Source organism: Aquila chrysaetos, chromosome 2, assembly GCF_900496995.4.
Source record: "Aquila chrysaetos chrysaetos chromosome 2, bAquChr1.4, whole genome shotgun sequence".
NCBI classification, from domain to species: domain Eukaryota; kingdom Metazoa; phylum Chordata; class Aves; order Accipitriformes; family Accipitridae; genus Aquila; species Aquila chrysaetos.
In genome coordinates, this window is record NC_044005.1 from 18714344 (window position 1) to 18728937 (window position 14594).

General features: G+C 43.6%; 1 protein-coding gene across 2 annotated transcripts in view; it reads left to right on the forward strand.

The window, feature by feature from the left end:
- The window catches only part of LGMN (legumain), a 28900-nt gene extending 21991 nt beyond the window's left edge, over positions 1 to 6909 (forward strand). For both annotated transcript variants that reach the window (XM_029998193.2, XM_029998202.2), the window contains 6 exons: positions 931 to 1049; positions 1733 to 1822; positions 2496 to 2693; positions 3438 to 3608; positions 5276 to 5343; positions 6145 to 6909. In XM_029998193.2, the coding sequence (XP_029854053.1) occupies positions 931 to 1049; positions 1733 to 1822; positions 2496 to 2693; positions 3438 to 3608; positions 5276 to 5343; positions 6145 to 6184 (686 nt within the window). In that variant the 3' untranslated portion in view covers positions 6185 to 6909. The remainder of the gene's footprint in view (positions 1 to 930; positions 1050 to 1732; positions 1823 to 2495; positions 2694 to 3437; positions 3609 to 5275; positions 5344 to 6144) is intronic.
- Positions 6910 to 14594: the final 7685 nt, after the last annotated feature.

Sequence of the window (14594 nt, forward strand, 5' to 3'; positions counted from 1 at the left end):
ATTTTTCAAAGTTTGTTCTATCGGAAATTTCCAGTCTGAGGACTCTCTGGTTTTACCACCAGCTTTGCCACAAACTTAAAAAGGCAGAAAATTGGCAGTTTATGTATTACAGTACGAAGCTGTCTTTGGCAGCCTTCAATGATGAACTACAAAGCTTAACTGGTTACTTGGTAAGCATTTTAAAGGGTGCTAAGAGGAGCACTTTACTACACAGACAAGATTTAAGACTTTTTTTGGCTTTTGAACTTTAAGTACATTCTGAGTAGAAACTACACTATAGCTCTGTAAAAGCATGCCTAACACTTCTTCATTTTGAAACGTGGACTTTCCTTCAGTTACGCAAGTATGCTATGAGTTGACTTTGGCAAAAAGCCAAAATTACTTTTGTCTTAATAATACCTCTAAAGATGTGTTTACAGTATTTCTGTTGTGTTAGAGATGACTTATGGGGAACACTGTGCTTGGGGTAGAGGTTGTAGAAGTTTGTTTTGCTTTTCCCTCAGTGTAGATTGTTAATCCAAGAAAGGATATTACTTAGAAGGTGGCATTTTCTGGAAGAAAAGATGATTTAGGGGATTTACTCCATGTTTGGGAAAAAGTCCTCATTATTGTAATAAAGAGAATGAATGTGTAGATGGTTATCAGTATACAGTGTTTTCAGGCAGTTCTTTGAATAGTAGATTTTTCCTTCAGAAGTGCATATTCTTCTTTAAACACCCCAGACCACACATTTGGCAGCAAGGAAGGAGCTCTTATAACAGCACTGAGGCTGACTGAATAGAATAATTAACAGGCTTCTTTCCTTCCTGCTGTTTAGAAGTAAATGACTGAAAGGCAAAATACTTAGACAAATATATCATGTGCAGCTAAGTACTAAATCATGTGGGGATTAAAAAAAAAGAAAAAAATTACTTTCTATTTGGTTTACAGTTTATGCAACAACAGCTGCCAATCCCAGAGAGTCATCTTATGCATGTTATTATGATGATGAAAGGCAGACTTATCTTGGGGACTGGTACAGTGTGAATTGGATGGAAGATTCAGATATGGTAAGTTACTCAGATGAGGTTTCTGCATTTCCATGCATGAAAAATCACTAGGCTTTTTTAAAAATAGCTCCTTTACAGGATTTGTGAAAATACTTGTTTTTAATCTGAGACGGAAATCAACAAATTGTGTTGGTAAAAGTATTTATCTACTACTCAGAACCATATATAATCTTTATTTGTTTGGGCCGCTAAATTTATTTCTGAAACTAACTTGCAGAAACATTGTTTTCTTATCTATAAGATTAGAAACTGTCTAACTTCTAGTTTCAAATTCATATAATCTCCATTTGCTAATCTGAGACCACATCTCCAAGTTTGTTAAACAAATTGGGCAGTTCAGTAATTTGTACCTCTGCTTCAGGGATCCTTAAATACTGAACTGTGGCTAACCCATTTGTTAGCATAATGGAAAAAGTATTAATGAAACAAATCTGGGATTTGTATGCCAGCCCACTCCCTTCTTGCCCATTTGCTGGGAGATTAGGAGATCATGAAAAGCAATTTGAGAATATGCTGTCAAATCTTCTTTTCAATTTTTACTTTTATGTCTTTCAAAGGTTGTATAGCTCTTGCCCTATACTTCCTTCTCCATACTGGCAGCTAAGACCCTTTCCAGGTTTCCTTGCATTTTTAGAATAGCTGAATTTAAGTATCTGTGACCACATGGAAGTTTCTTCATGCAGGAGGATCTAAGAAAAGAAACACTCCACAAGCAGTTTCAGCTGGTGAAGAAACGCACCAACACCAGCCATGTGATGCAGTATGGAAACAGAGTATGTATTTGAGTGGGCTTCCTGGTCAGATATATCTTAAAACCTTTTGTGCCCTATACTTTCATATCTTTTAAAAAAAAAAAAAATCACTATAAATTGGCAGGGTTGATTTAGAAAATAAAACTGTTCATCTCAGAAGACCACTTAGCATTTAAGGGACGGTGGTCCTGATGCTAAAGGAAATACAGCCTTGTATTATGCTTTAATCCAAGGAGTCAGAATATGAATTGCCCTCCAAGCTCTGCCAGTGACTTAACACTTCACTCAAATATAAGAAGGGTATTTACCACTTCCAGGCATGTTATGAATATTAATGAAATGTTAATAAGTAGATTGATCCCTCCAATGGGAAGAGCTAAGAGGTGATGTATCATTTATAATAGTCCCATTATTCAACAGATTAAATATTTGTTAAAAATAGAAGTCAGGTTACTTAACCTGATGGTCTTTTTCCCCACAGTGAGTTTTAGAAATAAAAGTTCCCCGATTTTTCACAGCCTTGACCTTGTATTAAAAAACCCAATGTGCGCACATACACACATACAGCCCTATGATCTCCTTTATTTTCTCTAATAAAGCAAGTTTAGAGAGTTAGGTTTGCATGGCAAAGCAAAGACAGACTACCTACTGGAGGTGATTGACAGTTTCCATTTGTTTACTTTCTAACCTTCAGAGCATCTCCTCCATGAAAGTGATGCAGTTTCAGGGCATGGGGAAGAAAACTATCCCCATTTCTCTGCCACCTGTAGAACACTATGACCTGACACCTAGTCCTGATGTCCCTTTTGCAATCATGAAACGAAAGTTGATGGCTACCAATGACATTAATGAGGCTAGGAAGATTGCTGCAGAGATGAAGACACACCTGGAGGTAAGCAAAAAAAAAAAAAAAAAAAAAATTGAACTACACATCAGGTCAGATTCATTTCCATCATAAGCAATGGCAGAAGTAAGACCCCTGAAGCCAATGGGATTGCTTCCAGTTTTTGCAAATTGCAACAAAATTACTCTTCAGACTGGTAACCTCTAGCTGATGGTTTACTCTTCCTTTAAAATTCAGGGATGTGTTCCACAAGGCACATTCAGTAGTGATTATCTAGGGAAATGCAAGCAAATGCAAAAGTTGGTCTCACAGCTTTTATTGCCAGGAAGTTACTCATCTGCATCCATAGGGATTCTTGTTGGGAGGACTTATTCTTTGGTGTTAGAGAAACTCTTGTCTCAGTAGAACTGAAATCTCCCAAATCAAATAGCTGCTGCAGAATGGTAGTCTAGAGAAACTCTTGTCTCAGTAGAACTGAAATCTCCCAAATCAAATAGCTGCTGCAGAATGGTAGTCAGTATTGGTGGTGTTTTCTTTCTTCTGGCAGAACACTAGAAGGACAGTGAGTGATTTTGGGTGCCAAGAGTCTGACTTTCTCTCTCCCTAGTTTTCATTTGTGTGTTAAGAGACAGGTCCAAAAGACTGTGCTAAAAAAAAAAAAAAAATGGCAAAATTGGGTTCCTTAAAGAGCCCAAGAGTTGAGGGAGGTTTAAAGAAAGAAAAATTTCCTTCCAAGTCTTCAAATTAGGTTTAGAAAAAGCATGTTTTAAGTTTTTGTTTGTTTATGTGCAGGTGAAAGAATTTATCCAAGAATCCATGCGAAAGATAATCACCTTATTAACAGGATCAAAAGAACAGACCAACCAAATTCTGTCAGACAGACTGACCATCAGCAATTACGACTGCTACCAGTCAGCGGTGAACCACTTCAAAGCTCATTGCTTCAACTGGCACTTACCATTGGTGAGTCAAGCGTTAGATATAACCTGATAAATGTAACAGTAAAACAAGCATGGTAGTCATAAGCACGTCTGCAAAATCAGCTTTTATTAAAAACCTAGCTTGGGGGCAGTTATATGGCTTAGTTTTGGAGAAAGGGTAAGTAACGATTTTTGGAAGCAGGAAACCACTTCCACTACACCTGTAGATAAGCAAGAAGGTTACTAAAAATACTTTTAGTAAAAACAAACCCCAAAATAGTACCTTCATCAACTCCCTCCCCAGAAATCCCAATATCAAATAAATCATGTTGTATTCCTGCTTGAAGCATCTCTACTGGCAAACCAGAAACACAAGCACCACCACTGTGAATTCATAATCCTGGTACATTCAGATTTCCGTGTTGCATAGTTCCTTGCAATAGCGTCATGGTTTAACCATGGCCAGCAACTAAGGGCCACGCAGCCGCTCACTCACTTCCCCCCCCATCCAGTGGGATGGGGGAGAAAATCAGGAAAAGAAGTAAAACTCGTGGGTTGAGATAAGAATGGTTTAATAGAACAGAAAAGAAGAAACTAATAATGATAATGATAACACTAATAAAATGACAATAGTAATAATAAAAGGATTGGAATATGCAAGTGATGCACAATGCAATTGCTCACCACCCGCCAATTGACACCCAGTTAGTCCCCAAGCCACAATCCCCCCATCCCCACTCCCCCCAGTTTATATACTAGATGTGATGTCACATGGTATGGAGTACCCCGTTGGCCACTTTGCGTCAGCTGTCCTGGCTGTGTCGCGTCCCAACTTCTTGTACCCGTCCAGCTTTCTCGCTGGCTGGGCATGAGAAGCTGAAAAATCCTTGATTTTAGACCAAACATTACTTAGCAACAACTGAAAACATCAGTGTGTTATCAACATTCTTCTCATACTGAACTCAAAACATAGCACTGTACCAGCTACTAGGAAGGCAATTAACTCTATCCCAGCTGAAACCAGGATAAATAGCCTAGCTGCTACTTCCATGATCTTGTTGAATTCCTGAGAGCCACTTTTTAGTTCAGGGGTTTTACTACTGTCTGCTCTTCCTGGGATCCCAGTTGAGGGCAAAATCCTGTTGTGCTAAGCACTGTTTAGACAAGAATAAGAGAGGTCAGTTCCTATTCCAGAAAACCCAGTCCTGATGTCAGGCAAGATAACCTAAGCAGGCAGCAGTACATGGTAAGATGAATCAACAGCAAATTAATTTATTTTAGCAGAAAGCAATGGAATTACCTGGCAGTTGGCGAAGGTTTAAGTACTGTATACAAATCAAAAGCAGATGCACTCCTTTAGTTGGAGCTTCTAATCAACCAGGCTATTAGGAGGCCACATTGCTCTGTTAAACTTTTAGTTCCTCTTTAGTGTTTTTTTTTGTTTTTGTGGGGTTTTTTGAATGAAATTGGTTAAATGGGTAAGCCTTGCCTAAGGGGCCAATGTGCAGCAACAGCTGAATTTACCTAATGAAGTTCAAAGAGCAAAGTGCACAGAAGAAAGATGCATTTAACCTAGTACTAGATAGTCAAGACCATCAGTTAAACACCTTGAGTATTAATAGCATCTCTAAAGTACTTCCACAATTTAGTTTGGATAAACAATACCTGCTCTTCATCACTGAAATTATCAACAATGTTTGTTTATTTCAGTATCAGCATGCTCTGAGACAGCTGTATGCCTTGGTCAACGTTTGTGAAGAAGGATACCCCATTGACAGGTAATGAGGTCCCTAGATAAACTGTGTAGTTTTATTTGTGGCTAAAAAAGCAGAAGCTAATAGGCAGATGAAGCCTAATGCTGGAAGTTTCTCACTTGTTCTGCTCTGTTGACCATTTTGTCAGTAAAGTTCTCACTCTAAAGTTGTGAATGCTTATTTTGGACAACATATCATTATTAGTCCCCTCCCACTCATAATGATCCATTTCCCCAGTAACCCTTTAATTTCCTTGTTGAAGACCCTCAGGGGAAATTATAGCCAGTTGGAGGATCCCACTGCACCACATAACATAAAAGAGCATGACTGGTGCAAGGGCGTTGCCCTGTAACTCCTGTATGATCTTACACTGAAGCAAGGTTGGGAACTGCTCCATTTTCTGTGTTGCCCCCTCAGCTGTTGGCTCAGAACACCACAGCACTGCTGGGTTCTGGTGAGGAAAGGGAATGTGGTGCTAGGGCCCTCATCTGTGAGCGTGTGGTAGGAAAGCAGGCAAATAATGGTCCAGGCTGACCCTTATGGTGGTGCAATGGGGCAAGGAGAGCATGGTGTTGAAATTCTGTCTTGGGAGTTTGTGGTAGAGGATGGGATCCTAGCTTGTGAGTCATGCGAGAGGAAGAAAAAAGAGGAAAGCAGAGGGGTAGGGAATGGGAGGGTGGACCGGTAGTTTAGGCAGTGTGTGCATGCAACCCAGAAGGTGAAGAACTGCTGGCCCCACTCCTGGTGGCATCCTTCTGCAGTTTGGGAAATAGTTTGAGAGCAGAGCACCTGGAAAGTTTCTGATCACTGTTTTCTCTGTTGCAGAATATGCCTGGCCATGGATCAAGTGTGCCTTGGGTATTGATGGAAACAACAGTCCCCAATATAACCCTTACTACAAGTGATAACTTTTCATAACTAATAATCGAGACTTTACATGCATGCCACATGAAGAGAGTCAACTGCAGTACTGGAACTGTGCTGGGAGCCGAGGCACCTGACCATGAGCAATACAGCACTTGCCAGTGCTCTCCCCTGCATCCGTACCTGCTGACAGCCTGCTGGTTTGACAGAGGCATTTTGGCAGATCACCTGGAGTTTTCAAGATGGATGATTTGTTTCAAAGCGCAATGCTCTTAAGAATCTCTGGATGAACACTACAAGCCACCTATCAGTGATTGCTAAATCTGTTTAAATTTAGCATAGAGTCATTAATTCTGGAAAATTTTTTTATACTATTGCTAACTATTAGGTTTTTAAAAAGTTAATGAATTCCATTACAGTGACTAATTTGCAGATTGGTTAAAGAGTGAAGAAACCAAAGCTTGTTCTTTAAGCTTTAACTGCTTAACAGTTTAAAGAAATGAGTTGCATTCAAGAACTATTGGATGTGAACAGCACAGTTAAACTGTGAACAGTAAAAGTCTTTGTGGGTAGAAAGCACTGTTTCCCAAAGAAAAACACAAATATCTAATGCTGTAAATTTAGCACCAGTATGCTATAATTGAATGTATATACACACAAAGCTGTGGGAAGTCATGAGTACAGGAATTGCCTGTAAATAAAAATAAAGTTGACAAGTTTCATCGACCTACAGGGCAATACAGTGTTAAGACATCTTCTGTCTTGAAAATGAATGAGAACTAATTCATTTTATGATACTGCATTAAAAGGTTATCTATCACCTGTAAGTCTTTTATAAGACAGGTCATCTCAAAAAAAAAACCCCACCCAAACCAACAAAACCCCAAAACAAACCCCAAAACCCCAACCCAAAAGCAACAACCACAAAAAATATCAAAATTTTGTGGCATTTGAAGGCACCACTCCTTACAGGTGACTCAGTAAATGACAAGCAGGGGGAAAATTAGAGGTTATTAGAGGTGATTCAAAATAGTTTCAGGTTGTCCATACCTTTTTACACATGGAGACAGGATACAGAAATACTTCAGGGCTCTTTCCAAAGTGTGTTAAAATATGCAAAATTACCTCATTTCCATGGGAAAAGAACAAACTTTAACAAAAACTAAACCAGCCTCTCCAGGATGGAGAGCGTTCTGGATAGCTCCACTTAGAGGAGAGGGGTTATAGGGGCTGTAGCTGAAACTACTTTTATATAAAGAGCCAGACAAAGCCAGGAGTATTAGCACTTTCAGCTGTTGGCTGAGTGGCTGAGTCAGTAAGTAAGTGAGTGAGTGAGTGAGTGAGAAATCCCAGAGCACAGCTAGTGTCAAGGTGGATGGGAAAATGTAAAAGTATGTGGAACTAGGCTTTACTGAATTGAGAAATGAAAGTTTGCACTTCGAGGGTTGTTGAAAGTTCAGCTATGTGCTGCTTTTGAGTTGATTCTTTTCAGTTGTAAAGCTGGATTTTTTTTAGCAGAAATCTAAAAATAAGAGAGTATGAACTTTTTGAGTGCCTGAATGTGTTGCAGGTGTTCCCCTGATAGCATGAAGAAGGGTTGGCCGTACAGGACAGCTTTTAGGTGGTCTGGCTGCTGTCACGAAAGAGTGTACCAAGAGCCCCCAATCACTTTGAAAGAACAGGAAAAATGACTCCTTCAAAGCCCTGTTTAAATATATACATTAAATCTGCTAAGTTTTACACATCTCTGCTTTTAGAGTTCTCTGCCCGAGAAATCCAGCCTGCTTCTCAAGCACTTAACATCATCAGTTCATAGTTTTAACAATTTTCTTCACCCATTAGAAATGCCCATTTTCTTCTGAAGTATTCAGAAGAGGCTTTTCATCTTTTGGCTTTTCATATCTAGAATGTAGAGGAGGAAAAAAGAAAAAAAAGCCCTCCAGGTCCTTCACAAATAGCATCACTTTATAGCCAAGAGTCTCCAGCCATACTAAGTAGACCTCAAAAAGTAATTATTGATGAAAAATCAGCTGCTAGCACACATTTTTATTTTCACACATTACTGACACCCAGGTGGCCCTTTTACCTCACTACCATCACATGCCCTGGCCCTCCTGCAGACCCTTGTAGCTCAGGATGCAAAGCGGAAATGTGAACCGAGTGGGATTTTGTTCTGTCCATTTTCCTCCTGCAAAAGTGACTTCCAGAGCTTTGCTATCCTAAATGTTACCCATGGCATTATTACCCCTTCCCTCAGAGATGTGCCAAAATGAAAGAGAGGCAATCTGCTGAAGATGTCACTGCACCCACAATACCGTCTGAGATGCAGTAGGTTCTTACCGGTGCACCGCAAAAAGCATTAATGTGCTATTGAATTTCCAGTTTGTATCGAGAGACCCATTTCCTTTGCAGCCACTCAGGGAACAGCCCCACAGAAGAAGAAACCAACAACCTTCACCTGCTCTGATCAATACATTTGTTTTAAGGCCTCCAAATAGCATCACACAGGCTTCGTGCCTGCATGGCAGGCTGTTTATTTTGGGATGGTAATAGAACCTGATGAGAAAATCATTTTAGGATTGTGCAAAGTCAGTCTTACGCCAGAGTATCTTGCAGTGTATTGGGCAATTGCAGACACCCTCACTCTTCCTGCAGGCATGCAGCTGCTCGGCTGCCATTCCTAGAACGCTGGGGTGCAGGAATGACTTCTGCAAAATATGGAAAACTGTCAGATTCCCAGCAAATTGTCATCACCAGGCAGAACAGGGCAAAGTTGAGGCTGTGTTATTTACAAAAACCTTTCCTGAGCAGAATAGTTGTGTGCGTATCCGTAACCCCTGGGAAGAGTGTCATTTGCACCAGCCAGGGCTTCCTATCCTCCTCCTTCTCCTCCTTATTGCTAGGAACAAAGTTCAAGGTCCTTTTTCCGACCATTCTGTTCCAAACCTGCCGTGAGTTTCTACCCAATATCCTGCTGCACACAGCCGTTCACCGCCCTTCCTTTGAGAGGACCTGGAGGGCAGGAGGCATGATCAGCCTCCATAGTATGCTGTATGCTGACTAGTTAATGCAAACTTAGATGGACACAGTTTTGTTCAGAGTGCATATAACCACCCTCCCTTCTCCACTAGCAATAAAGCCAAACGCAGTTCACTTGGAGTTGGAGATAATGCACTTTTTTAGACATTCCAGTAAGTAGTAGTATTTTAGCTCTGTCCAAGTTGCAACTTCTCTCACCAGGATGGCTTAAGGTAAGCGCTGAGCAGCCATGCCCATCTGAGGGCAGGAGGCTGAAAGCCTCTCGTTCCTGTGCTCAGCCTCTGCCCTGTGAGAACAGGGATGGAGGCGCAGCAGAGGGAATGGCTACTGAAGCTAAAGTCCTGACTAAGCAGCATTTCGTGCCAAGCGCTCAGGCAATTCTGAATCAGAGGCTGCTTCCTTCCTAGGGACATGATACCCCAAAAGAGGCAGCAAACAGAAATACATTAAGTCTGTAATCCCATGAACCACAGGCAGAGCTGGCCAGTATCGCACAGTAGCAACACTCATCCAAGGAGGGACTCTGGTGGGATAGGCAGTGTCTTCGCACCAGCTGGATAGGAGGAAACCATTTGTCACAGTGCAAGGGGTTGAAATGCTGGACCACGGCCTCAGCGAGGCTGTATGATCTCCAGCCCCAGAGACCTGCAGCAGTGAAAGCATGAGGCCCTGAGCAACCCTGGGAGGCAGCTCCACTTGAGCAGGGATTGGACTGGTGACCTCCAGGCGTCCCTGCCAGCCCGTATCACTCCACAAGCCTGTGGAAAAAAGCCAGTCTTGTACAGAGTTTTGAAGTACAGTTAATGACTGATGCATCATGAGGCCCCAAAGCTCTTGACTTCAGCAGGAAAACTGCCTTTGATTTCAATGGCTTTTATTTTAGGTTATACATGATTAATTAATTATTTCAGTGAATTATTGACAGATTGTATCACTGGGTGCAAAGTGGTGTTAAATCAGATCTGTGCATGAAGTGGCCACACGGGCTTTTTGTTTTTAATTTGCAGAAGTTGCTGGGCTCAGCAGGTCTCCCTCCCTCTCTCACACTGGGATCCTTTCCTTGTGAGTGAGTGATTGTTGCACAATGTTTCTCTGCAAATGAGTGTTTGAGGAGGCCTTGGCTGGATTGCACAACCCTACTTGGTCAAAGTCTCCTGAAACACTCCTGTCTGCTGACGGCTCATGTGAGGGCAAGAGCATGAGTCATGGCGTGACCATCTTGACTAACCAGAGGCAGCCGCAAATCACCAGACTGGACTGCTTCCTCCTCACCTGGGCTGCAGCATAAGGCAACCCTATGGCAAAACAGATGAATAAAATCCCATGGAGCATTTAAAAATGCCCCTTTCATTCCCACATTTGACATTTTTTTCTCACCACCTGAAATGTCAGATACCAGCGCAAAGCGGCACAGGACCCTGAGCACCAGGGTCCAGAGGGAGGGGCATGCTGAACTGCTCCAGAAGTCTCCATGCTGGAGACTCAGAGCTTTGCTGGGATCACCAAAACAACAGCATGTTTGTTCCAGACAGGCTGTTTCTTCAAGACCCTGGCACAGGGCAGAGCCTGAGTCCCACTGCTGAGCTGTGAGCTTGGAGAGGTGGCAGCCACCTTCATCCTGGGTCCTCCCGGATCCCGTCATTCGGGTCATCGCCCAGCTTGCGTTCCCTGACAAGTGACAGCTGTGGTCAGGCCCTGGAGGAACCGGGTCACCCCGTACCCCAGAGATGTATGTTTAGCAAAGTTGTTGCTGGTGGTTTATGTAATGTGACCAAACAGGCCAGGTGCCCCACGGCCTCTGAGCAAGACCCGCTCTGCACTGAGCCCCAGCACAGGGGTTTCCTTCCAGGCAGCTCGCACTAGGCACAGTAACTCACATTATTGTCAATAATCTCTGAGTTCGGGACAGCCATGGCAACCTCTGCAAATCAAATCAGAGTTTTGCAGTTGTTATGCCAAAGGAAAATGTTGTGTGTGCAATTTGAGAGCCTTTGTAAAAGCCCACAGAAATTCAGCTGGCACTCCTTGCCTTTTTGAAAACTGGGATCTGCAGGTCTGATTTTGGGTCTAGGCTTTGGTAAACTTTAGTCTGAGCCTGTTTGGATTGCAGTCATTTAGCACTGTTGTGGTTTCCTTGTGCTTATACAGCCGTATAAGCTGTGGTTCCCCCTTGCCCCGAGGTCCAGCTGCTGACTCAGATGTCCCAGGACACTGCAAGGTGCTGGAGTGCTTCACTTCATCAATCTGTTGCTTGACCCTGGCCAGTGCAAAGTCCAGTTGCTCTCCGGAAATATCCACCAGAGGATCAGTCCTTGCTTCCTTCCTTGCATGTTTCTACTTTAGCCTTATCCCCATCAGATTACTTTAGGCTCATTAACTCATAAATGTTACAGTGTAAAGATAACCTGATCAGGCCAAGGATTTTGGCAGACATATACATCTTCGCTCCTGGGGCTTAAAATAACTTGCAGCAGCCACAGCAGAACTAAGCTGCTGGTCAGACACCACCACCCCCCCCCCCCCCCCCCCCCATCTCTGGGTCTGGCACTGGGGACCCCCAGTCCCACCATACATGGACCCCATGCAGTGTGATACCTGTGCACAGGTGGTGGGAGGTGAGGTGGGTACATGGCTTGGAGTACTACCAAGGGGGGGGGCGAGGAGGCTGGTGGGAGGTGGGCCAGAGAGCTAGTCTGGGCCCATGGTTTAGGTGGGAAAGGGAGGCAAGAGGTGGGGGGGGTGTCCTTTGGGAGAGTGGGTGCAAAACAGGATTTGGAGAGTGTGTGTGGGGGGCAGGTTTGAGAAAAAAAGGAAGGTTCGTTAGTGATGCTGCCCAGAGGTTGGACCCTCCTGCTGCCACAGGCCCAGGGGTGACAGTCGAGATCGTCCTCAGCATGGCCAACACAGAGCAGGTCAGCCCTCAGGACATATGGACATCAGCGACGGTACCTACAGCAGAAATAGGACAACCGGCCTCTCTGTGCTGCGTTTCAGGCATTTACTGGCAGTGCTTCCACCAGAGGGGGAAACTGCCATGAGCTCACCCAACATGCAGGGATGGTGGTGGGCTGAGGAGCCGGGCAGGGTGAGGACAAATTGCCTCACAGCCGGAATGCCCAGGGGACCCTTGTCCCGATCCAATGTCGGGGAAGGTTTCGATATGATCCCAAGAGCGAGATTAAGACACAAACGAGGTCAAATGCCGTATAGTCAAAAGAGGTTTTATTATCAAAAGTATCAAAAGTGGAAAATGGTAGCGATAGGATAGAATGGAAGAAAAGGTAGAAATTAAGCAAGCAGTCGGGATAGAGTTGCAAGGATAGTCACCACCATGGATCCAGCGGCGTCCCGTCGGCCCTCAGGCAAGCAGTCGGTGGTGGGAGTTGCAAGGATGGTCACCAGCACGGATCCAGCGGCGTCCCGTTGGTCCTCAGGCCAGCAGTTGGTGGTGGGAGTTGCAAGGATGGTCACCAGCACGGATCCAGCGGCGTCCCGTTGGTCCTCAATCTTCAATTCTTTGGTGAGGAAGAAAAGGCCTCCCCACCGCTTGTTTCTAGGGGTTCTTTATAGGGCATATTTCGATGATGTCATGCGCTGCAGGTTTCATTCATCACACACGACCTTCGCGTGATCGATACCAGAAACCAATATCTTATCAGCTCCAGCCCAGTTTCCTCCCCTGAATGCCTCAATGGCCTGGTAATCGTCCTTATGGACAGAGGAGTGTCCCGCTTAAACCGGCCATCTTGGAGACAAAGGGCTCTGGATGAGCAGTTCACAGTTCCTTGATGACAGCCCAGTCCCTCATACCTCACAATCTTTGAGGCAAATGGTTCGAGATAACAATTCAGCCTCTAACACCACCCCGTGGCTCAAAGATTGTTTCAGGACCCATGGTGGTTTTGAGAAAAGATAGTTATATAGAAAAGCCAGAAAAGAGCATTTTATATAATCTGTATTACCAACAGTGTGGTTCGGTGCACAGCGCGAATTTGTTTAACACCGTCAGGCAAAATAGTAGTTACAAATTGCATATTAGTTACAACACGTTGAATCAATTGTATAAAGCATGGAATGACACATGGTAAAAAGAATAACATGGCAAAACCACACAACAAGTAAAATAGCATTCGTTTAACCCATGGACCTCCAGGGAGCCAGGAAAACATATCTATGTCCCAGCTTTTCCATGTCTGGACAGGAACATGGGCCAGCTTTCGTATTCCCGCAGTAATTTGTTTAACAATTTTCCCGCTGTCATCAATTTTTAAACAACAGTTAGAATCATTTAGTTTACCACAAACACCTCCTTCCTCGGCTAGCAGGTAATCGAGAACCATGCGATGTTGTAATATTGCTGTTCGCATTTGTGTAGCTTGATCCGCCAATAGATCAAGGGCACGGGCTGTCTCGTTAGTAATGATCTCTAGGACAGCTTGTAACCGGATGATGCGATTTAGGTTATAGATAGGTTCTTGAGCACTGCTAACCCACTCATTGGGGTTCCAGGTGGCAGGTCCATAATGTTGTATAATACGTTGAGGCGTCCACTTGTCTTTGCCCCAGGTTTGACCACTCCCACCTGCTATAGAGGTATCAATGGATCGTCGATATCGATTGAGATCATCATATACTTTAACACCCAGTCCATCCCCTTCATCGTCTGGGAGCAGGAAAAACAAAGGGTGAATTACCCCCACATAACACACTCCAGTCCAATTTGTTGGTAGCAGTTTGTAGGCCCGTTGGCCACACACCCAATAGTGACCCTTTAAGGCTCGTGCACCATTTTCAAACAAACCAGTAGGTGTCTGTGGTGATTGGAAATATGTTGAATTACCTACTCCCAGAGGATGATCTGATGGACCGTTCATCAACAACCTGTCCACAGTTTTTCCCACCCCCTCTGTGGTGTCCCAGCAGATAGGAAGCCCATCCGGACCTATACTCAAATGTCCCTTACAGTAGTCTTTATTATCACTTGACCACCAAATTTGAGTCCCATCAGGGAGACGAGAATATGTTTTATCAGTGAGTCTGCATTTCCAGGCACCAGAATCATGGTGCCAAAAGCAGGTAACATTAAGGTTATTAGACTGATTAGTGGAAGACCAAAAATGGGAAAACTGTTTCCTGTGTCCTGTTTGATTCACCCAGGCCCATCCAGACCAGCGAGGCACAAAATTTGGAGAACTAGAACTCAAAAGGCGACAATATGCCTGGTCGCCCCCCTCTGGCAGTGATATAGCTGCCCTATGGTTTGAACAATCAATTGGTCTACAACCATCAGTGAGGCAATGGTTGTCATAAGTATAGGTCCAGTTGCACTTGCTATTTCCCACGGGAATACCATCTTTCTGTGTTCGGTTCAG